The sequence below is a fragment of the Tiliqua scincoides genome, chromosome 7, assembly GCF_035046505.1.
Source record: "Tiliqua scincoides isolate rTilSci1 chromosome 7, rTilSci1.hap2, whole genome shotgun sequence".
NCBI classification, from domain to species: domain Eukaryota; kingdom Metazoa; phylum Chordata; class Lepidosauria; order Squamata; family Scincidae; genus Tiliqua; species Tiliqua scincoides.
The window spans coordinates 37,842,947-37,867,294 of NC_089827.1; the positions used below are offsets into that span (position 1 = coordinate 37,842,947).

The following is a 24,348-nucleotide window of genomic DNA, read 5'->3' on the forward strand; positions in this document are numbered from 1 at the left end:
AAAAACACTTGCAGTGCCCTCAGCCATGAAAGGCACAAAAAAAACCTTTGTTTTGCTAGGGTCTTGGTTCACTTCTTAAAATACTAAATTTTTGAATTCTGTATCTTCCCCCCTTCCTTCATAATACAGTTTCAACTGATTTATCTGTCTAATTGGATGTGTCACCAGAGACTTGCAGTACTTTCCAAAGTAAAGAAAACTGGCGAACAGTGAAGGCGAGAAGCAATGTGCATCTCCAAGAGAGGAAACCAAAATCCCCCTCCGCTCTGCAGCAGCAGGAACAGGAAATATATACAAGAAGGTAGTCACACAAGCTCTAGCTATGTCCAGAAGAACATAGTGGAAGAGGAAGAAACACAGTTGCACCTCATGCTGTGGTTTAGAGACACGGGGATGCTTCTATGAGCTGTTTGTTTGCTTCATATCATATGGGAACAATTAACACTCTGATCCAGCTCAGAGAATGACACATATGCCAAGAGGCTCAGCAGTACAAGTGCTTATCTGTAAGCAAAATAAAATTAATCATCATCCCCACATGGATATTTTCAGCCATGAAAGTGACACTCCCATGTTCTTAGATTGTAATGGGAAGGGAAGAAGCCACAAAACAGAGATTACACAGATGCTACTGATTGGTGAGGAAATGAGGCCCTAAACCTTGCTATGTCTTAGTGGCTTGGAGAGTGAGCTGTGAAGGTCCAGGCTATTCTAACCATGAGCTTACAGGGTAGTCTTAACCAAATGATTGTTTTCTCAAAATTTCCAAATCTGCCTGTCGGGGTTCCCCTCCTCCCACAGGTCCCCAACCTACCCAGGGAGAGGACTTCTGGGTCAGAGGATCAGGGAGGAAGGCGGTGGAGCATGGGGTCACTTCCCCATACACTGCCTGGGTACTCCTGTGGGCGGCAAAGTGCAGCAGAGGAACACTGCATGCCGAACCCCCCGCTTCTCCCTCCGCCTTGGAGGAGGGAGGGGGGAGACAGGACGCAGGCCATTCGGCTGCTGGGCAGCCGCCCCTCCCCCACCTCAGGGGAGAAGGGGAGCACTCCCTCGCCTAGCCAGCCAGGACCTGCCTTGCTGGGCAGAGCTACAGGACCCAGGTGGGCAGGGCCAGCCCACCCCCCAAAGGCAGAGACCAGAGCAGAGGCAGCAGCCTTCCCAGCCATCTCAGGAACAACCCTGGCAGCTCCAGGTGAGAGGAGGTGGGAGGGAAACAGAGAGAGGAAGGGGAGGAGTGCTGGTAATCCCAGGGGAGGGCAGTCCCAGAGACAGGCCCTTTTTGTACCATCCCTGTGAGGGAACCCCGGTGGCTGTTTGGTCACCTCTTATGACAAGTACAGCCAAACTGAGGGCCTATTCTTATCCCCAGCCCCCAGGGGATGATGCAGGAGTGGAGGGGCAGAAAGGGGGATTGTGGGGGATGGAGGACTGCAGGCTGAGAGAGGAGGGCTGTAGGAGGACTGCCACCGGGTAGATGGGACTCATCAGCCTGGGAAGGCAGCTCATCTAAGAGAAGGAAACTCTGACCTCAAACCTCCACTGCCTTGTGGTTATATCCAGTTGTGGAAAAAGCTTCAGGAGTCAACCTTGAGGCAAAATCCAGAGCCGGAGTCCCTAAGGCAGCTCGTAGCTGTACACAGTCACGCTCTGGCAACTCCCGCGACACTGCTGAAACCAACCGTATTAGCTTCTGCCTTTCCACTGGACCATTTCAGTGACGTGGAGAGGGGGGATTTGCTGCATGGGTAACAGCCTATCCTCCATTTCTTCTTTACCCAGGCTTCGCGCACTGGAGAGGACACTCCAACTTCGCCATACAGTGTCGGCACAACACGGGAAGCAGCAGTTTACCAGTTATAAGTCTTTGCTCGATTGGTGTAGAGCGTGATGCCAAGGGCTGCTTCCGACGGTGGGAGAGATAATTGCATCTCATTGGGCAGCTACCACCCGCCTTAAGCTGGGCAGTCCCCAGCCAGTAAGGTGTTGCCTCGCCACGGTCCGTTAACCTCACGGGGTGCGTGGGGTTTAGGGTGAAAACTGAGAAGCGGATCGACAACTCTGCACCATGCAACAGAAAACAGAAAACTTCTGCCCTAAAGCTGGGCACCTGGAACGTAAGGACAATGACACCTGGCTTCTCTGATGACCTGCAAGAAATAGACGACGCACGCAAAACAGCTGTCATCGACATGGAGCTGAGCAGACTGCAGATGGACATCGTCGCCCTTCAAAAGACAAGGCTGCCAGATTCGGGATCTGTCAAGAAGAGAAATTTCTCATTTTTCTGGCAGGGAAAACCACCAAACGAAACCAGGGAACATGGCGTTGGCTTTGCGTTAAGAAATATCCTGCTGGAATCCATCATCCCACCTACTGCGGGAAGTGAAAGAATTTTGTTCCTGCAGCTCCACTCATCAGCAGGACCTGTCACTCTCATCAGTACATATGCACCGACTCTGTCGTCTCCAGCAGAAGCCAAAGACAAATTCTACGATGACCTGGCCACCACTATCAAGAAGATCCCCGTAAAAGAGCCATTGTTCATCCTCAGCTATTTCAATGCTAGAGTTGGTGCTGATCACAGTTCATAGCCCACTTGCTTAGGTCAGTTTGGCACTGGGAAGATGAACGAAAATGGCCAATGCCTGCTACAGTTTTGCTGTCATCACGGTCTCTGTGTCAGCAACACGTTCTTCAACACGAAGCCCCAACATACAGTCTCTTGGAGACACCCAAGATCAAAGCACTGGCACCAGCTTGACCTCACCAGACGCTCCAGCCTTCCCAGCATCAAGATCACACGTAGTTATCAGGGTGCTGCCTGCGACACTGACCACTCCCTGGTGTGCAGCAGAGTGAAACTGCAAACAAAGCGACTGTATCACACGAAAAAGGAAGGAAGACCTTGCATTGATACCAGCAAGACCCGTGATCAGAGAAAAGTGGAGGAACTTGCACGAGCGCTTGAGGAATCTCTTCCAGGCCCGGCCGACGCAAACGCATCCAACAGATGGGAACATTTCAAGAATGCCGTTTACAACACCACCTTGTCTGTATTCGGCAAGAAGACCAACAAGGCGACAGACTGGTTTAAAGCCCACTCTGAGGAGCTGACACTAGTCATTGAGGAAAAGAGGAGAGCTCAAGCAGCATACAGGGCCTGTCCCAGTGAGTGCAACCTGCAGGCCCTCTGAGCTGCTCGCAGCAAAGTCCAGCAGACTGCCAGGAGATGTGCTAACGACTACTGGCTCCAGCTCTGTTCCCAGATACAGATAGCCGCTGACACAGGCAACATCAAGGGGATGTATGATGGTTTCAAGCAGGCCCTAGGTCCAACACAGAAGAAAACCGCCCCTCTGAAGTCTGCCGCAGGCAAGGTCATCCAGGATCGGGTGCAGCAGATGGAACGCTGGGTGCAGCACTACTCTGAGCTATATTCCAGAGAAAATGTAGTCACCGAAAAAGCGCTGAACAACATTGAGTGCCTGCCTGTGCTGGAGGAGCTTGACAGTGAACCAACCCTAGAAGAACTTCACGTGGCCCTGGACTCCCTTACCTTTGGCAAGGCACCTGGAAAAGACAGCATCCCTACTGAAGTCCTAAAGTGCTGCAAAGAGATCATTGTCACTGAGCTGCATGAAATCCTCTGTTTCTGCTGGAGAGAAGGTGGAGTACCTCAAGACAAGAAGGATGCAAACATCATCATGCTGTACAAGAACAAAGGCGACAGGGGTGACTGCAACAACTACTGGGGCATCTCTCTCCTTAGCGTTGTAGGAAAGCTGTTTGCCCGAGTTGCACTAAAGACGCTCCAGGTACTTGCAGAGAGCGTCTATCCAGAATCGCAGTGCGGATTCTGAGCCAACAGGTCCACCACTGATATGGTATTCTCCCTTAGACAACTGCAGGAGAAATGCAGGGAACAACGACAGCCACTCTTTATAGCCTTCATAGATCTCATGAAGTCTTTCGACCTGGTCAGCAGGGACGGCCTCTTCAAGATTCTCCCCAAGATTGGATGTCCACCCAGGCTCCTCAGCATCATCAGATCTTTCCACGAGGACATGAAGGGCATTGTTGTCTTCGATGGCTCCACATCAGACCCCTCTGACATCCGAAGCGGAGCGAAGCAGGGCTGTGTTCTTGCACCAACCTTGTTTGGGATTTTCTTCGCTGTCCTGCTGAAGCATGCCTTTGGAACTGCAACAGAAGGCATCTATCTCTGGACCAGATCAGACAGAAAACTCTTCAACCTCTCCAAACTGAGAGCAAAGTCCAAAGTCCAGCTGAAATGTCTGCGTGACTTCCTCTTTGCCGGCGATGCAGCTGTCACTACCCACTCTGCCAAAGATCTCCAGCAGCTCATGGATCGTTTTAGCAAGGGCTGCCAAGATTTTGGACTGACGATCAGCCTGAAGAAAACACAGGTCATGGTTCAGGATGTGGACTCACCTCCCTGCATTACAATCTCTGCGCATGAACTGGAGGTTGTCCATGACTTTGTGTACCTTGGCTCAACGATCTCCGACACTCTTTCTCTCGATACCGAGCTAAACAGGCGCATCGGTAAAGCAGCTACCACGTTTTCCAGACTCACAAAGAGAGTCTGGTCCAACAAGAAGCTGATGGAACATAACAAGATCCAGGTCTACAGAGCTTGCGTCCTGAGTACACTTCTGTACTGCAGCGAGTTATGTACCCTTCACTCACAACAGGAGAGGAAACTGAACGCTTTCCACATGCGCTGCCTCCGGCGCATCCTCGGCATCACCTGGCAGGACAAAGTTCCAAACAACACAGTCCTGGAACGAGCTGAAATCCCTAGCATGTATGTGCTGCTGAAACAGAGACGCCTGCGTTGGCTCGGTCATGTTGTGAGAATGGATGATGGCCAGATCCCAAAGGATCTCCTCTATGGAGAACTCGTGCAAGGAAAGCGCCCTACAGGTAGACCACAGCTGCGATACAAGGACATCTGCAAGAGGGATCTGAAGGCCTTAGGAGTGGACCTCAACAGGTGGGAAACCCTGGCCTCTGAGCGGCCTGCTTGGAGGCAGGCTGTGCAACATGGCCTTTCCCAGTTTGAAGAGACACTTTGCCAACAGTCTGAGGCAAAGAGGCAAAGAAGGAAGGCCCATAGCCAGGGAGACAGACCAGGAACAGACTGCACTTGCTCCCTGTGTGGAAGGGATTGTCACTCCCAAATCGGCCTTTTCAGCCACACTAGACGCTGTTCCAGAACCACCATTCAGAGCGCGATACCATAGTCTCTCGGGACTGAAGGTTGCCAACAATTACAATTAAGTGAGGGAAAGGGAGGGGCCAAAGGGGACGGGTCTGCCCTACATAAACCTGGAAGCCAGGGATGACAAGGCAGTTGGGAGTTAGAAGAGCAGGCAGGAGGATCTGCTGACAGCAGCCCCTGCTCCTGACTCTGGCAAATGCTGCCAACCCAAAGAGGGGGAGCCGGGTGATACAACCCACCTTTCTTCGGGGGAACTAGTCTGAGGCCTCCAGAAGTTTTTCTCTTTTTACCTTGACACATTTGGGATGGCAGCACAGCTGTATCAGAAACTGTACAGCATTGTATCAGAAACTGGTACCAGCCACATTAAGGTGGTCAACAAGGCCACACAGAAAAGTCAGATTTTATTACTGAAGTCACCTCTGCATCTTTAACACACACGTCTTTGGGAGTAGACAGCAACGTTTATGGCAGCGGCACTCTGATGTTGCAAAATCTATGACATGGAAAAGTTCTGTATAGTTTCTGTTTTGTGTGCAGAATGGCTACCAGTTTGTCATATTCAAGAAGTATTAACTATCTGCAACTGTGTAATAGGCTAAGTACCCTGAAAGAGGATCCTAAATTCAATAAAAGACGATCACATAGACAAGAAAGGGCTGGAAGGCAGATCTAGGTCAGAGCGAACCACCCAATGATTTGGCCATTCCTGATGATGCGAAGAAACTGCATCAATAGTTTTCATCTGCATCTCACAAAGTAGGCCAATTTTACTCCACTGGCTCAGTTTCTCAAATTTGTCTGCCTGATGCCCACCATCTCTACAGGTTATAACTTTGGCCATAGCACAGCTGGGGAAGAGGAGAAAGATGCACTATCTTCTTAAGAACATAAGAAGAGTCCCATTGGATCAGGCCATAGGCCAATCTAGTCCAGCTTCCTGTGTCCCACAGCGGCCCACCAGGTGCCTCAGGGAGCACACAAGACAACAGGAGACCTGAATCCTGGTGACATCTCTCGCATCTGGCATTCTGAGGTAGCCTACTTCTAGAATCAGGAGGTTGCACACACCCATCAATGCTTGTAACCTGTGATGGATTTTTCCTCCAGAGATTTGTCTAATCCCCTTTTAAAGGCATCCAGACCAGACATCATCGCCACATCCTGTGGCAAAGAGTTCCATAGACTAATTACACACTGGGTAAAGAAATATTTTCTTTTGTCTGTCCTAACTCTCCCAACACTATTTTAGTGGATATCCCCTGGTTCTGGTGTTGTGTGAGAGGGATAGCTTCCTGTCTGATCTCAACAGAGTGAGGACCACTACCTTGCTAAAACCTTGTTTCAAAACACATGGACTGATTTAAATGACAAGCTGGGGCCATTTCAACAACTGGGGCCATTTGGGAGTAAACATCTGCCTTTGTTTTTGTTTTTTTTAAGCCTTGAAAATGGCTGTATTGTGTATGACATAGTACAGGTGCCTCAAGTAATTTTGGATACACAAATGTCCTCTGGGCGGGGGTGTCTTTCATTTGAAACTTTGATCTAGATCAGGGGTGTCCAAACTTTTTGGCAGGAGGACCACATCATCTCTCTGACACTGTGTTGGGAGTCAGGAGAAAAATTAATTTACATTTAAAATTTGAACCAATTTACATAAATAATATATTAGAGATGGAACTTATATGAATGAATGAATGAATGAATGAATGAAGGCCTTGCACAAAGCAAGACTGGCCTTTCATTTACTGCTGCTGCTGCTTCACAGACGTGAAACAGCAAGCGGTAGAGAGAGCCCTCGGCCCGCAGCTCACGCAAGAGGGTGAAAAGTTGCCCTCATGATGAGAGCAGTTGTGTCAGGCCGGTGCAGGCTCCAGCAAGTATCCGGAGGGGCAGAGGCTCACTGAGTGGGGACTCACTGTGGGCCGGACTGGGGGTCCCCAAGGGCCACAAATGGCATCTGGTCCAGAGTTTGGGCACCCCTGATCTAGATCTTCCCTCTCCAAATCTTGCAGGCTCATCATTCTAAAAATTCTTAAAATCTTGTGCTATGGTTTGCTTCCTTTGCTTGAACATTTTAGTGTGGATGGACAGGAAGATATCTTGACTCTATTTGCAAATATGTCACAGCATGTTTTCAGAAGTTCAGGGCAATTAGTCCCTTTGATCACAGATATGTAAAACTGAAGTCAGTGGGATTGTGCCTTGACCTGTAGCTTATGGCTTGGCTCCTTACTTTAACGTACCAGAACTGTTTTGTTATTATTCCTCTTACATAGGAAGCTGCCTTATACTATCAGTGCATCTAGTTCAGCACTATCTGGCAGAGTAGTAACATTTCAGGGTTTCACAAAGGTGACTTTCCCAGATCTACCTGGAGGTGCCAGGGATGGAACACAGGGGCAAAGCATGAGCTACAGTTCCAACCTTTTCTTGAATGAGGCAGGCAGTACTGGAATATAGTACCTTGTTCATCTCACCTTCTGTTTGTAGCATTGTTGAATATGGATTTATCCAAACTGAGCGGAAAGATTGCTGGATACTATAGGTGTTGTTTGATCCTGTGTGAAGGATCCTATTTTTTTTTTTTTTTTGCAGAGGGCAAAATAAGATATTCCAATCATATTGTTATATAAAATATCTAACGGTGCTGTTATCATGTCACTCATATTACAAAATGAGGGTTCAGATTATATTTTCCAAGAGCTTCCAGACACTTTCATTTTCATACTAAAGATTCACAGTGAAGTCCTTGAGAGCAGGTATACAAGCTTTGCTTCTTTCTAAAATGAGATGACTACCTCAAAATTTCTATGTAATTGTGTTTCAGTGCCATGTTGCGCCAAGTAGCTGAATAATTTTGTACTAATAAATAATGTATGTTTGCTATTATAACTTACTCTGCCCAGAGGGCTCATTGGATGCGCAGCATAATCTGATGTCAAATTATAGTGTGCAGCTTCACTTATCATGTTTATTGGTCGGTCCTTCTTTTCTTCAGATGTCATAGTTGCTGCAGTCCTGAAACAGAATATGCAAAAACACTAGAACCCGCTGTGTATGTGAATTACTGTAATAAAGCTGGTCTTTAATAAATGCGATATACTATTTCTCCAGTTAGCCAGATTATTTAAAGAAAAACAACTGATCAATCTATTGAGTGGAATTGTCAGTGAAATCTTCATAGCTAAAATTTTTAAAAATAGTGTAATGGCAGCCCAGTTGGTTTATTTACATGCATGTGAAAATTTTCCCAGTGCATAGTCAAACTGCTGGCTTCTTTTTCAACAGAATATTTCACTCTTTACAATTTTCTCTAGTTTCAAACACACCTTGTCAGGCCTGTGATGCTAAGAAAGATCAAGGCCTAGCAGCATTATCAATGAATCTGATGTGCACTTTTTTTGAATAAATCCTACACACAAACTTGTATTAGCAGAATAACTGATCATTTTAGTGGTACCCATGTTGGAAACAGCTGGGCAAAAAGGAAAGTTACTCTATTTCTGGAAGATATAAGCCCTTGTGATGCTGAGTAAGGCATACTTAGAGCCATCAAGAGTTTACACCATAATGCAATTTAAAATGTAGAACATGCAAACTCTCACAGACTGTAGGGCCCCAGCAAGGAAACAATTTTGTTTCCTCATCAACTTTATAATGAAATGACTTAAAATGAAACCACTTTAAGAGAGGACTTGCTGTACAGTCAACTGACAATAGCTGACTGCTCAACTGATCAGTGTCCTGACCCTAATGTGAATAGCTATTAATTCTACATTTGGTAAGCAAAACAATCTACTTACTGTTCATTCACAACAAATATGCAGTTGTCCTGTGATGGCTGCCCTGTGACTGGATGCTTGCAGGTCACTTTTCGTTCATTGTGACTATGAGGAGACAAGAGAAAAAATACATAAGTATAGAATTTTTTTGGATGTGCAACTGCAAAATCCAGAGGCACCAATCAGGCAAATTCATCATAAAGCCTTTATTAGTGCATACGTGCAGCTTCTCACAGTAACACTGTAAGAACAAGTAATGATTCTTGAAGCAGGATATTTTAAACTCAAGCACTCGGCAATCCTTTAGAGATTAGCATAGAACATTTATGCTAAAACACTTCCTTACTATCCACATTAAGCCTGGATATTGCGTCAGACGTTTATTTTTTTTTTTAACAGACTACGGTTAATGTGTTAACCCATGATTGAACACAATCATTCATTGTAAAATAGCTACCAATGCAAATTCTGGTGAACCACTTTATAGGCTTCACACAGAGGAAGGAGTACGTGTATGCAAGAATTCAATTCATAACCCACTCTGCCACAGCCTGAACATTCACATCTCACCCTCTTTGCAGATGTACTGTGCAGAAATAGTTTCTTGCACATGTGTACAGTGCATGTGACTGCAAGAAAGGCAAAATAGTGGTAAAACAATGCTTGGAGCAATATGATTATTAACCTCGCATTGATGTCTGAGTAGGAGCTAGAAGCCACTAGTCAAAATAATAATAATAATAATAATAATAATAATAATAATAATAATAATAATAATAATAATAATAATAATAATAATAACTTTATTTCTACCCTGCCTTTCTCCCCGAAGGGACTCAAGGCGGCTTACAACATATTAAAAACAATTTAAAAACAAATAAAAACATATTAACACATACTAAAAACAGCAGTCAGAGTCAAAAAAATAGGTAAAAAGAGCATAGAGCAGCAGCAAGTCATAAAAGAATCAGGCCTGTAAAAAATATTAAAAGATGTTAAAAAGATGTTAAAAGGCCAAGAACTCAGAAGGCCTGTTTAAACAGAAGGGTCTTCAGGCCTTGCCGAAAGGTCTCAAGAGAGGGAGCCATTCTTAAGTCAAGGGGAAGGGAGTTCCATAGCGCTGGTGCCACTACTGAGAAGGCCCTATTTCTTGCAGCCGCCCCACGTACCTCCCTAGGCGGCGGCACTTGTAAAAAGGCCTTTTCTGATGACCTGAGAGGGCGAGCCGGATTGTATGGGAGCAGGCGATCTCTAAGGTACCCTGGTCCAGAGCAGTATAGGGCTTTAAAGGTCAATACCAGCACCTTGAATTGGGCCCGGAAACGAATGGGCAGCCAGTGCAGCCGCTGGAGAAGCGGACTGACAGAGTCGAACCGCCTACCTCCAGTAACCACACGGGCCACCGCATTCTGCACTAGTTGCAGTTTCCGAACCGTCTTCAAGGGCAGCCCCACATAGAGCGCATTACAGTAATCTAATCTCGATGTCACCGAGGCATGGATCACCATGGCCAGGTCTGCATGATCCAAGTACGGCCGCAGCTGGCGCACCAGCCGAAGCTGAGCGAAGGCCCCCCTTGCCACAGCCGCCACCTGGGAATCCAGGAGCAGCTGCGAGTCCAGGTGGACCCCCAAGCTGCGGACCTGCTCCTTCAGAGGGAGTGCAACCCCATTCAGCGCAAGCCGATAGTCCAGCATCTGCATTGAGGATTTCCGAACCAGGAGAGCCTCTGTCTTATCCGGATTTAATTTCAGCTTGTTAGCCCCCATCCAGATCCTCACTGCCTCCAGACAGCGCTCCAGGTCCTCAACCACCACCCTGGAGTCTGGAGGAAAGGAGAGATAGAGCTGGGTGTCATCAGCATATTGATGGCACCCCACTCCAAACCCCCGGATGACCTCTCCCAGCGGTTTCATGTAGATGTTAAATAGCATGGGGGACAGAATTGAGCCCTGTGGCACCCCGCATCTCAAGGGCCAGGGTGTCGAACAGGCATCCCCCAGCACCACCATCTGGGACCGACCCTCCAAGTAGGAGCGGAACCACCACAAAACAGTGCCTCCAGCTCCCAACTCGGCCAATCGGCCCAGAAGGATACCATGGTTGATGGTATCGAAAGCCGCTGAGAGGTCCAGCAGGACCAACAGGGACGCACTCCCCCTGTCCAGTCCCCGGCGTAGGTCATTCACCAAGGCGACCAAGGCGGTTTCCGTCCCAAAGCCCGGCCTGAAGCCAGATTGAAAAGGATCCAGATAATCCGCTTCATCCAAGACCCTCTGGAGTTGGGATGCCACCACCCGCTCAATTACCTTGCCCAGAAACGGGATGTTGGAGACTGGCTGGTAGTTATCCAACACAGTGGAATCCAGGGAGGGCTTCTTCAGGAGGGGGCGAACCACCGCCCGTTTCAAAGCGAGTGGTAACGTCCCCTCCATCAAGGAAGAGTTGACCACCCTCCCTGTCCACTCAGCCAGCCCACCCCGGGCAGCTCTTATCAACCAAGCTGGGCAAGGGTCGAGCAGGCAGGCAGATGGCCTCACACTCCAAAGGAGTCTGTCCACATCCTCAGGCTGTACAAGCTGAAAAGAATCCCACAACACAGGACAAGCAGTTGCCAGGGGGACATCGTCAGACACTGTCAATGTGGCATCCAAGTTGTGACGAATACGATCGATTTTATCTGCAAAATGTTGCGCAAACATGTCACAGCGGCTGACCATGTATTCCTCCTGGTCTACTGGGGGGGGGGCTGATGGAGGAAGCCCCGCACCACACGGAACAGCTCTGCCGGACGGTTGTCAGCAGACGCAATGGTAGCAGAGAAGAACGATCTCTTCGCTGCTACCACCGCCACGGAATAGGCTCTGTAATGGGCTCTACTCCGTGTCCGGTCGGATTCATCCCGAGTTTTCTGCCAATTTGGGTTTAGCAAATGAAGTCATTGCACGTCAATCTCTAGCATAAGGCCCCACACCTTCACTAGCGACACACTGACGCACCTTACAAGGTTGTTACAAAGATTACTGAGAAGATGCATGAAACCTTGGAATCCTGAAAGAAAGTAAGACACTATCTGTATTCCCTCAAAGGTGTATGGCCAACTGGTTGCACACTGCCCATCCAAGCTCTGCACAGAGCAGAGCTAGGCAACCTGGACTTTTGATAATGACAAGTTACGATGCCAAGCAGCTGCTGGAGGGGTCTGTGTACAGCAGAGATTCTTTAGAGGGAACACTGCATACTAGCATTAAAAAAATTAATTAAATGCAACTCTTTAAATGTGCTCATAGCACAAATCTGTTTTTGACACGTGCCTCAATAGTCATGTCCGAAGTCTTTTCAGGCAGGCAACCTGCCTGCCCCTTTTCTCTCATTGAATTTGCGCTAGCAAATTTGCAAAGGCCCAAGGAGACCCATAGTGGAGCAGGAAGCTTACCAAAGCCTTCCGACCCCTTCCCCTGGTTAGATTCAGAACACCTCCTTTTGGCACCAATGGGTTGGGAGAAGGATAGGATTAGGGCTGTAAGCCATGAAAAAAGGAAAATCTACATATATGTTATGTTGCTTCCCCTCAAAAACCTCTGAAGTCTGAATGGCAGCAAGGTAATCCTAACAATTTCCTGGTGGGTACTTCTGTTAAAACTCCTTTGCAATGTCACACAGTTGTGCTCCAAATATAAGTCCTCTTTCACATAAAAACACATAGTACAAAAATCAAAAGCTTCATTCCTCAGCAAGAAGAACGATAAATACCACCCATACTAACTGAATAGAGGGGAAAATTCAGCCTCTTTTGTAAAATCCCTATTCATATGCAGAAAGGCCTTGCTTATGCCTACTGTGATACACAAAAAATGGAAATGAACCAGTGCTGACATTCATCTTGGCTAATAAGTATCAGTTCCAGTGTTCATACTGTACATAAAAAATGGGGAGATTAATACATGCTACAATTTCTTTTGAGAAACTGCTTTTGCATCCTGATTTTCTGAAAACGTATCCCTTGAAGGCCAGTTATACTCTACATGTGCTGGAAATAAGGTTAACAATTGTTCCACACAACAGGTGTTTGGTTTTTCTAGGATGAAGTAACTCACAAATTTTGCAGCAAGGAATCAAGATATAAACAAAGATCTATCCCTCAAGAAGAGTACCCCAACCATGATCCAAGGCAAGATAGCTGCAGATTGTACATTTGTTTTGATTCCAATACAAAAGTTTGGTTCCATACCAAATGGGAAGAATGAAACCCAAATAAATGCAAATGAAAGGGCATTTCAAGGGCATCTGGTAATGCATGTTAATTCAAATTATGATATGTAATTATTTAATCATTAAATGAAATTGCTTTAAACACACAGAGGTTATTTTAGCTCTCAAAAAACTTTTTCACTTTCATTTTTCCTGCAAATGTTTTGGCAGATTTCAGCACTGCATAACACTGAGCATAAAATGCTCACATATGTACTTCCTAACATAGAAAAAGGCATCTCTTTATATACAGAATCTCTTGCATAATAGGTATAAACAATATCTGCACAGAACACTGATGAAAGCAGTTACAGGTTTAACAGTCTCTCTGTGACCCAAGTTAAGCTGAGCATAGGGCTGGAGAGGCAACCTCTTAACTATTGACAGGCCTACAAAACTGAGCATCAGAAAAGTTTTTCTCAAACTTTATGGTGGTTGGATATGAATTTGGGGTGCTGATTCCAAAAATGGCATCCATTTTGCCCTAACACGTCTAGTTTTGGAGATATAGTATAGCCTCATTAGTGAATGGTTCAAGCAGCTTCCTCATGAGAAAGCCATGGTGTAGGCTTCCTCATGAGGAAGCTGCTTGAACCATTCACTAAACAGACTATACTATATCTCCAAAACTAGACATGATAGGGCAAAACAGATGCCAATTTTTGGAATCAGCACCCCAAATATACCCAGGAATTGGTGTAATGTTTAATGAAGCAAAATGTGTGTTGTCCTGTGTAATGAACAATCTCATTGCCCATCTCCACAGATCAGATGTGCTTTCATGTTCCTCTTGTAGAACTCCCCAGAACTGCAACTTACAGCCTGAACCTGTGCTGCCCAGTACCAATGTTCCAGCCCCACTAACCGTGCTGGGCATTGTAAAAGTGCCATAAGGCATTGGTATTCAGACTTCTCAGGAGTAAATCTCCCAAGTCAAGTCTTGGGGGGGGGGGGGGAAGGTGGCAATGCAATCCCTAGGATCACGCCACTGCAGGGGAAGTGGGGCTATTTTTAAACTTCCCTTACCGTCTGCAGGGGTCCGGAGAGCCCTTTGGAGCACTCTGCAGGGCTCACAGGGGCTTGTAAAATGTGAAAGTTGCAATTGTGAAACCGGAAGTGGGTTGTGATCGCAACTTTCACTTTTTACAAGCCACAGGGATCACTGCAGAGTGCTCCACAGGTCTCCCCACAGCCCCCGGGGAGAAGGTAAGATCCTGGCAGAAGGTAAGGGAAGTTTTAAAATAGTCCCCCTTCCTCCACAGCAGCGTGATCCTGAGGATTGCGTTGCTACTTTTCCCCTTGCCCCACCCCTTAAAGGGAAAAGACCAGGGGTTCTCAGGCTGGTGGTCTTTGACACACCAATTCGAGGACCACTGTCCTAAGGTACTCTGGTGCCAGCGGTAGCTTGTGACACGGGCGAAGAGGCCAGTGCCTGTTAGCAGTGGGCCTCAGTGCTGAAAGGATGTGTTGCTGGAATACTGGGTGGTAAGCTTCCCCATCAGATGGCAGGGAGGCCTTTCAGGGAGGAGGCAAACCTGGGGTGGGGGCAGAAAACAAATCAGAACTGGGGACAGCAGAAAAGGCTGCTGCAAATCTTATGCCCACTCTGGAGCCAAGCCACCCAACATGGGTCTACTTGGTTCTGTTCTAGCTCAAGAGGTGGCACAGATTCAAGTAAACCCATTGGGGCCAGTCACACTTGACTTGAAATGAGGTTCCCTTACCCTGAGGATACCTTCAGCACTTTCTCTGGCCCCCAAGGATACAGCAGCAGCCTTTTAGGTGCTGACGTATGGCTGGGCGCAGGGGAGGGATAAGACTGGGCTCTTAATCTTCTGTGACCTTGTAACTTAAAATCTGAGCTGAGAGAGACCTATCCTGGTGAAATTCACCCTTTTAAGCATACTGGGGGAAAATTCAAAATCCTTTCTATGCAGTTAGCATGTTAGCTGCTGAACTGCAGCCTCATTCCATGCTCCATTGAATAGTACAACATTCTAGAACAGTGTTTCTCAAAATGTGGGTCATGACCCACTTGGTGAGTCACAACCTGATTGTTGGTAGGTCTTGAAGCTGAAACTGACAATAGCTGAGAAGGAAAATACATGGAGCCCTATGGAAAGTGAAACTGAGCCATACTGCATGTTTGCTCACAAGTTAGGCAAATGTGCACTGTTTCATCACAAAGGAATTCAACACCGCCAGAACAGTCCCGATTCAAGGAACACAGCCCCCCAAAAACACCTGCGAAGGCAGTCCCTCCCTCCAAGCTAATGAATGTATTGAGCCCTATAGAAAGGGCAAACGTGAAGGTCAGGCGAAGAGGAATGCATGGGCACCAGAACAGTCCCGATCTGATGAAAGTGGAGCTCACAAATGTTCCAGAAGACAGAATGCACTAACAAGGAAAGAACAGAGGTTTGAGCTGGTAAGGGGAATTTTTAAAATCTTTTTTGGAATTGTAAAGCTAGGCAGGTCCTAACAGTGTGTCATTTTAAACCACTAGTTGCCCACTTGTGGTCTGGGGATCACAGGTAGTCCACAAGACCCTGAGAAATGGTCCACAATGTCTCAAGAAAAAGATCGCCTTTGATCACTTCCAGAGCGCTCTCCCATGGACCAGAGAGGGCGGGGAATGAATGGCCTCCAGCCAGCAACAAAAGCAACAACCCATAAATCTTCACTATAACTAATACATCTAATAAATCTCTAATTATTACAAACTTAATTGTATTTTTGGGTGAAGGGGTGGGGGTTTCATGCAGGGTCCACGAGAGGTGCTACAGGGGGTAATTTGTACCTGGGTCCAGGGTCAAAAAGGGGGCCCAGGAGACAAAGAAAGGGCACCATAAATTTCCTGGGATCCTATATTTTCCAATCTCACCTGGACTTGCTGCCTGCGTGGGATGCTGGGTGCACGGTGGCTGCCACAAACCATATGTGCTGGGCCAAGGAATGCATGCACAACACCCCTGAACACTGTCAAATCTGGGAGGAAACTGGCCTGCTACAGTAGTTCTTTGGCTTGTGGATCTGCTTACCATGAACGTATCAAGGACACAGCTATGGAACTAAAGCTGCTGCAGGAATGCATTTTGGTACACACAGAACACTTTCCATTCTAGTTTGAGTCTAAATACAATGATCTAATTTTCTGCAATAATTTTCTATATTGCACTGCCTAGTGCATCCCACACAGCTGATTCCCAGACAATATGACCAAAAGTTATGGTTTTTATATTCACAGTTTTTATAAGTGAAAATCTATATAGCAAATCTCTGGTTCATGGGAGAAGAGTGTACCTGTCTGGAATTTAAACCCCATTTCTCACCCTTTTCTTAGCAGTAAATAAGTAAAAAATAAGTAAAAAATAAAATCATTTATTTTCAGTTGCCGAGATCACAATAATTACATGAAAACTGCCAGTATATGCCCCATTTAAATGTCTATTCTCTGACTTTCCATTCTCTGGGCTTCAGTCTTGCTGTTTTTGTAGAAAATTATGCTACCTTTTAAAATACAGAATTAAATAGCCTGAAGATAAAAATACAGAGATTACAGAGATGCACTTTACTATTTTTTATTATCAAAGCTGGTTACTATAATACAGACTGTCATAAAAGCATTTTGTACTGTTAACACAGAAGGTGAGTTCTCAAAAATATGCTACCTCTGAGCCAAAAAAATCAAGAATTCCCCTAAGTATTTCATTGGTATGCAAGATCATTCCTCCTTCCACTCAGTATGCAAGCTGAACACTTCACACACACAGGACTTGAAACCTTCAAAAGGTGGGCACAGCTGGCTGAGACATGTTTTCACCAGAAAGCAAGTGACAGCTTGCATCATAAATGCTCTTTCCAATACTGTATGGAAGTCTTAGTTATAAAGCCACTGACTCACTGCTGAATTTTAGCACAAGAATAGAAATTCAAATTACTTGCAGCTACACCAATTTACATCTTGTAGAAGAGTCTCAGACGAACCTTGGTCCTTGGACACACAAACATTGCACCCCTCTATGGGATCTCTGACAGCAAGCATTGGACCACCCAGGAGTGGAGGGGACATGTTGCTCTCCTCTCACTAGCATTACCAAGTGCACTTTTTCCACAAAAAAGTGCACTTTTTCCACAGAAGTGCAATCCAAATTTTACAAGAATGAAAATAAAGGGGATGCAGGTGGAAAAACATCAGCTTGGGAGTTCAAAGAAGAATTACCTACTGTGTGTACAATGTGGGTCTTGTCCCTTGATCACAATAGAACATGATGGAAAATTGGCCTTTATAAGAGAGAGATTAACAATGCCAATGTTCTTTCATTTGCTAATTTCCAATTAGCCTAACTTCATACTTAATGGATTTTATATTGCAAGTTTAATCTTTACTAAGCAGACAAGGATAATTCTTAAATACCATTTTTATTTATTCTGCAATATTTGCTACTTATATTTCCCTCCCCTTTAATCAGGGCTAAATTGTACTATAGTAAATACCACAGAGGCTTTTTGCTGTTTTGACAGTAATTTCATATAGAAGAAATGGGTAACTGTAAGCCTCCTCCTCCTCTTACAAATGCATTAGGAATGTAAGGCCTAACATTACAGAGATAGCAAGTGGAGTCTGCACAACCAAACTTCAGCACGAAGAACTTTCCATTCCCTCAAGGAGCAAAAAGTCAGCAATTCTCCATCCCAACTTCTTTTCAAAGAGGCAAATACAATAAACTAAAACTACTAAAATACTGCTTGAATACAGGGAAAATGTAATTAATATATTCATTATATCTACTAGGAGCAGCAAGGATGTGGTCTGTGGTTGCACAACATTCTTCCATTTTGCAATAAAATAAAATTCAATCCAGATTGCATGCGTAGGCCTTTTCATAGGTTTCAATGTATGAACTTTTTCCCCCCAATTAATCCATTTAAGAAAACAGTTTGAAAGCTTTGTGAAGAAAGATTTTCCTGGAACACAGATGACTATCAGCCTCTAGCAACAGAATACTTAACTAGAAAGGTAACAAAAGAATGTTCTAATGAACACCAAAGTAATTGAATTCTAACACAAAGGTGCTCATTTTAGCTGTTAAACATCAGGATTTGAAATACACATTAATCATCTCTCCTACTCCCACACTTTGATATGCACGCTCATGATAAGTTTCCCAATTTGCAGGAAAGAATTGAGGAAGCTAATCTAAGGCAGTGGCATTTTGCCACTTCATGAAGACTAGGCTTATTTCTTCACTCAAGGGACCAGTCTGCCAGGTGCTTAAAAACAAATCCTTAATTTAAGCCCTGAAAGTCAAAGTTTTAGCAATGTAATCCTTAACAAAACCACTAGTCTTTATCAGAATGGGGACAGAAGGTTCTTGAAGTGAAGAGAAGTTTCGCTCATTCACTTCTCTGATATGCCAACATAACACCCAAGTTTCTCAGATCTGAAGAATCACTGTGAAAGTGTATCAAGTGCATCAAAGGCCCCATGCCCTGTACTGGGAAAGAATGAGAACACACAATGGGTTGCACTAAGCCACTGCTGCCCATCAACAAGCCTCTGTTCTTAATAGGAGGAGGAGATGGGTCTGTCCTGTCTACGTGTCCACCTGTCTAGGTGATAACTACGAAAATCAGCAAAAAAACCCAACAAACCTGATATTAAGCCATTTCTGCCCAATGTTGCATATATATGCAATATACCTGTATGTTGGGCAAAAATTAGTTAAGATCGCTGACTATCATCTATATGCTTGCCTGTTTTATATTTGTACCTTTTTTCAACCAGCTTTCCACTACTACTCCTGAGTTAGCATGTCACATGTTTGCAACCTCTTAACAGTTGTATGTTTAAGTCTGCAATCTTTTCTTCATTATACTACATATCAGCTGGGAGAAGCTCACATTCATCTCATGAATGACCCTATGCAGTTGCTGAGAACTAGAGTTGTATCTACCTAGCAGTAGACACAGTTGTTAAAAATTGGTAAAACAACAAAATGGATAAAATGTTAAGTATTCACAAGCACTCTCTGCAAATATTTCCAAGAACCACTATGAATTATGGCATAATGTTTTCAACATTTAAAATTTCACCATCCCCTGAAATTTATCTTTCCAAACACTGAGATGAGGCTAACGAACTTCTGGTTCAAAATACAGTGCGACTAGATAATTTGATGCTGTTAAATGGGAACATAAATCTTATGAAGCGTGGGTTTGTTCCCAATCCTAAACAATGGGCCCTCAATATCCATGGGGATGCAATTCCAGGACCCCTGCAGATATCAAATTTGATGGATAATGAAAATCCATGGGGAGGGGGCTGGCAGGTCACTGCAATTACTTACTGAAGGACACATGCAGCTTCATGGCATCATCAGAAGGCATCCCAAACAAGACCAGAAGCCACTTCTGGTTTGCGCTGGTGATTTCCAGTGGCATCTGGAGATGTTCTGAGGCATGGCTCTGACATATAATGTACAGTTCACAGAATTATGTTGGTTGAGCTCATTTCTGAATAATAATTAAAAATGGTAAATAAAACAAGTTCAAGTTCTGTAATTATTTACTGGGTATAAATTGGGAGTTGGTAAGTTTAATGTTCATGGTGAGTAAAATATATTTAAGAATTTAAATGCTTCTTAAATATTGCAGCTCTCAAACATCTGAAGTTTATTATATGCAGCTGTTAAACAAGTTTTGCCACCCTTGCCATGTATTCTCATCTACAATATATCATGAGAATTGCTTCTTCTAGACCAGTGTTTCTCAAACTGTGAGTCGGGACCCACTAGGTGAGTTGTGAACCAATTTCAGGTGGGTTCTCATTCATTTCAATATTTTATTTTTAATATATTAGTCTTGATGCTACCACAATATGTGACTGCATTTGGAGAAATGTGACACATTTGTACTTTCAACAGGCTACTCTGTATATGCTTTTAACAATCATAGTAAATAGGACTTATTCCTTGGTAAGTGTGGGTAGGATTGCAGCCTAGAATTGTCAAAAGTGGTGACGTAACTTCTGGTGGGTCCTGACAGATTCTCATTCTAAAAAGTTGGTCCTGGTACTAAAAGTTCTAGAACCACTGTTCTTGACTCTCAGTGAAAAACATATTGTAGTGACTATATGGAAATCAGTTTCTCTCACTCTCTGGTTCATGGAGACAAAGCTTTGACATTCAAGAAGTAACTACTCTTGCTTTAGACATATTGCCACAGGATGTAGGGATGGCATCTTGCCTGGATACCTTTAAGAGGGGATTGGACAAATTTCTGGAGGAAAAGTTCATTACGGGTTACAAGTCATATGTAAGTCATATGTAAGTACCGGTATGTGTAAGTAAGTATATGAAAATATGTGTAAGCTCTTGATTTTAGAGGCAAGCTGCCTCTGATTGCCAGATGAAGGGGAGGGCACCAGGACACAGGTTGTGTCTGTTGTCTCATGTGCTGCCTGGGGCATTTGATGGGCCACTGTGAGATATAGGAAGCTGGACTAGATGGGCCCTTGGCCTGATCCAGCGGGGCTCTTCTTATGTTCTTATATCTCAAAAGGCTGAAAACCGATGGTTCTTGAAAAGGGAATGCAACAGAACTGCGGTACCTCATAATGGTTAGTGACCTGTAAAAAATACCACCAAAGGGCACAAGCCTAACCAGGTCAACTTAGAAGTAAGTCCTATTTTCTTTAGTGGGGCTTACTCTCAGGAAAGTGTGGTTAGGATTGCAGCCAAAGTCATTCCAATCTGTGTTGTGGGTGGTGCAGGCTGCACCAGGTGACACACACAGGGGATGACGGTCACTGGGAGATGATATGCTAAAATCACGGTGGTTAGGAATAATACTGTCATGTTATATACCGTTGGATGCTGAATTTCCAGCAGAATGCAATGCAAAAAACCAGACTGAAACATCTCCTTTCTATCAAATGTTATGGTCAAGAAATCGGAGAACAAAAAATGCATTAAGCCCTATGGAAAGTGAAACTGAGCTGTATCGCACATTTACTTGCGAGCAGGCGAACTTGCCTTAGTCTGTCGGAACGGGCAGGCTGAGAGGAATCCAGTGGCACCTGTATGGTCCTGATCCAATGAATGCAGCCCCCAAAAACACCTGAGAAGGAAATTCCTCCCTCCAAGCAGACGAATGTATTGAGCCCTGTATAAAGCAAAACTAAACCTCATGGTCGTGTTTACTCGTGAGTAAGCAGACGTGCCTTGGCTGGTGGTCAGGCCAGGCAAAGGGGAATGTGAAGCCACCAGAATGGTCCTGATCTGATGGAACTGCAGCTCAACAAATGCTCCAGAAGGCAGCCTCTCCCCCCCCCCCCCCACTAAAAAGGATCAAAACAGAGGCTTCAGCTGATAAGGTGAACTTTTTTGAGACTTGCGAAGTCAGGTGGATCCTGACAGTGATCTGGTTTAAACAGAAGCTCTTAAATTGAACTGGACACTGGGTAGGGCTGAAAACTTTACTGATTTTGGAGGGGGGTGTTAATGTAGGCAGGCTACAGAGGAAATTCACTTGGTGGACCAGGGCTGACTTCTGCTTATTTAATTATTTGTTTTACCTTAATTATTTATACTTATTTATTTTAATTTGCCTGATGATGTCGCTTCCACCATGACATCACTTCTGGTGGGTCTTGGACAGATTGTCATTCTAAAAAGTGGGTCCCAGTGCTAAATGTTTGAGAACTGCTACAATAAGGTGTTAGTAAGTTGACAGCCTGGGGGGATGTGACACTACTGGTGACCAAAATCACTAAAATCACAATTTGGAAGAATAATACCATCATGTTATATGTCAATCAATGCGTCATTTCATGCAGAATGTGTTCTATCTTTGTTCTAACAAAAGATAGAGCCAAAATACCAGTGGGTGTGGAGTGATGGTACATCACCATGCTCACCACCTGGGGTGTAGCTCCGCCGACTGCATGGGGGTGACACGCTGGCATCCCGTACTGCGTGACACGAACCCTAGTGACACCACTGATTCCAACAGCTCAAAACTGCCAGCTCCCAAACAAATTAGCTTTTGGGAAAGTCATGATAATGTTGGAAGATTCAAGATACTAATTTCTTCCATGCAAAAACAGTTGCTTCATTAAGTTCATCAATGTCACCTTGACTACTAAAGTGAGCTTAGTCCACTACTACAATTTGGTATAACTGGTGATATTCTATCCAAGGGTTAGAGTAAGTTTTGACTGGATCATTAAGGCAAATGGCAATCCCCTGTTGACTAGCTATTTCCCACTGAATTCCTTAAAATTCTGTGAAGAGGTCACTAACTGAAGTGAATTAAAACAAAAGCTATTTGTTGCTATCGTTCCATTCTGCTCAATGAAGTGTTTTATGCAACTACAAAAAGTTTGCCTGTTTTTACAAAATACCACCTTATACATTTTCAAGAATTTTCTGCAGTATGCTGAATTCTGAGGCAGGTCTAAATGTTGATATTTATAGCACAACCCAAAGGCTGTTAGAAAATTCCTGATTTGCCATCATTCTCTCCATGTATTCAAGCTCTTCGATTCCCCCCCCCCCCGAAATATGCTCAAAGACCCTTAGAGATCATGGTAGGACTAACTAGTTCTTCAGCACAGTTACTGAATTTTAGCGTTTCAGGAAGATTTTAATGCCGGTATTCTTTACAGATTCTGTGGTTATGTCAGATGCTTTTTATTAACAATTCTTAAGATCCATGTTTGATATATAATGATCTGTTCAGCACAACCAGCACAGCATGAGAAAGAAGCTCATCCACATCAAGAATCCATAAATTGAGAACTATTTCAAAGCCAAACAGTAGTAGACCTGTTTAAAAAGTGTACATTTTAAAATGCGTCAGTGTTGTATGTCTCTTAAAACTGATCTTATGATACCTAACAGAAAATGAAACATCACCACCCCCAAGGATTCTCTGTAAGTAGTACACTGTTTTATAATCATTTTTAAAAATTGTTTGAACAGCCTTCAAAAACAGGCAGAACAAATCTCTACAACAGTTTTGGCCACAGCATGAATATCTAGATCCCTAGAAGAGCAGCAGGTTGCAAATATGACTGTTGATCCTTTGCTATTACTGCAGCTATTCTAAAAGATTTAGCTTTGACTTATCTAAATAATCAAAATCATAATCCCAGTACAAAAGACTACACCTAAATTATCAAAGTTTAAACTGGTTTCAAAATTCCACTTTTGGAAGATTGTATGAGAGTAGATGAGGCTGTATTTAGACACTCAATACTAGCTTTTGGGTTTGCAGGCTCATGTACTGCACTGTCCTAAACCCCTGAATAATTTTCAGTTCAGTCCTGCTTAGTTCTCAGGAAGAAGCCAAGGAATAATAATTGTTGTAAGCTTGTAAAAGAGAACATATGGCTCTTACACAAATCACTTCACTCACCACTAAAATCCACCCACATCAAAAGTGGCATGGAGCAGCTGCTTAGTAATGGTGTACAACAGTACTGAGCAGTTCAGTGGGAATGGAGGGAGAAGTTTAGAATGAAGGTACAACACACGCTGTTTAAAGTGGCAAAAATGAGTCTCACATTCTGATTCATGGCAGTACCCACGTCAGAATGTTTACATCGTGCACTGCAGTTCTCAAATCACTCAAAACTAACTACCTTCCAGTTATTAAGACAAACTGGTAATTTTTTCATCATTTGTTTCTGTTTCCAACCTCCCTGCCAATTATAATTGACTACAAAGCATGTTGTGCTATATACTCTTTGGTACAGTGAAATTTTTCATAAAACTTATTCATGAAATTTTGTGAAATTTTATAAAGCCTCTCAAATATAAATTCCATCTTTTATGTTTTAGCACCACTATATATAGCTCAAAATAATATTTGCATTTGCATAATATAACAGAATTTTTAATTACAAATTAGATTGCTAAACATTTTTTTCAGATTCTTCCTCTCAATTTTAATTGAAAAGTAATTTCCTCAATCTTAAAACAAAAAATTTCAAAACCTCTCTGTCTCACTGGTTATGAAGATTATCATCAGTATATATTATCATCAATATAAAAT

General features: G+C 44.2%; 1 protein-coding gene across 9 annotated transcripts in view; it reads right to left on the bottom strand.

Moving 5' to 3' along the window:
* Window positions 1–24,348, bottom strand: part of PLEKHA5 (pleckstrin homology domain containing A5) — a 239,741-nt gene that overhangs the window by 79,550 nt on the left and 135,843 nt on the right. For all 9 annotated transcript variants that reach the window (XM_066633193.1, XM_066633191.1, XM_066633189.1 and 6 more), the window contains exons 4-5: window positions 9,058–9,141; window positions 8,152–8,272 (exon numbers count right to left, since the gene is read on the bottom strand). In XM_066633193.1, coding sequence (XP_066489290.1) covers window positions 8,152–8,272; window positions 9,058–9,141 — 205 coding nt within the window. The remainder of the gene's footprint in view (window positions 1–8,151; window positions 8,273–9,057; window positions 9,142–24,348) is intronic.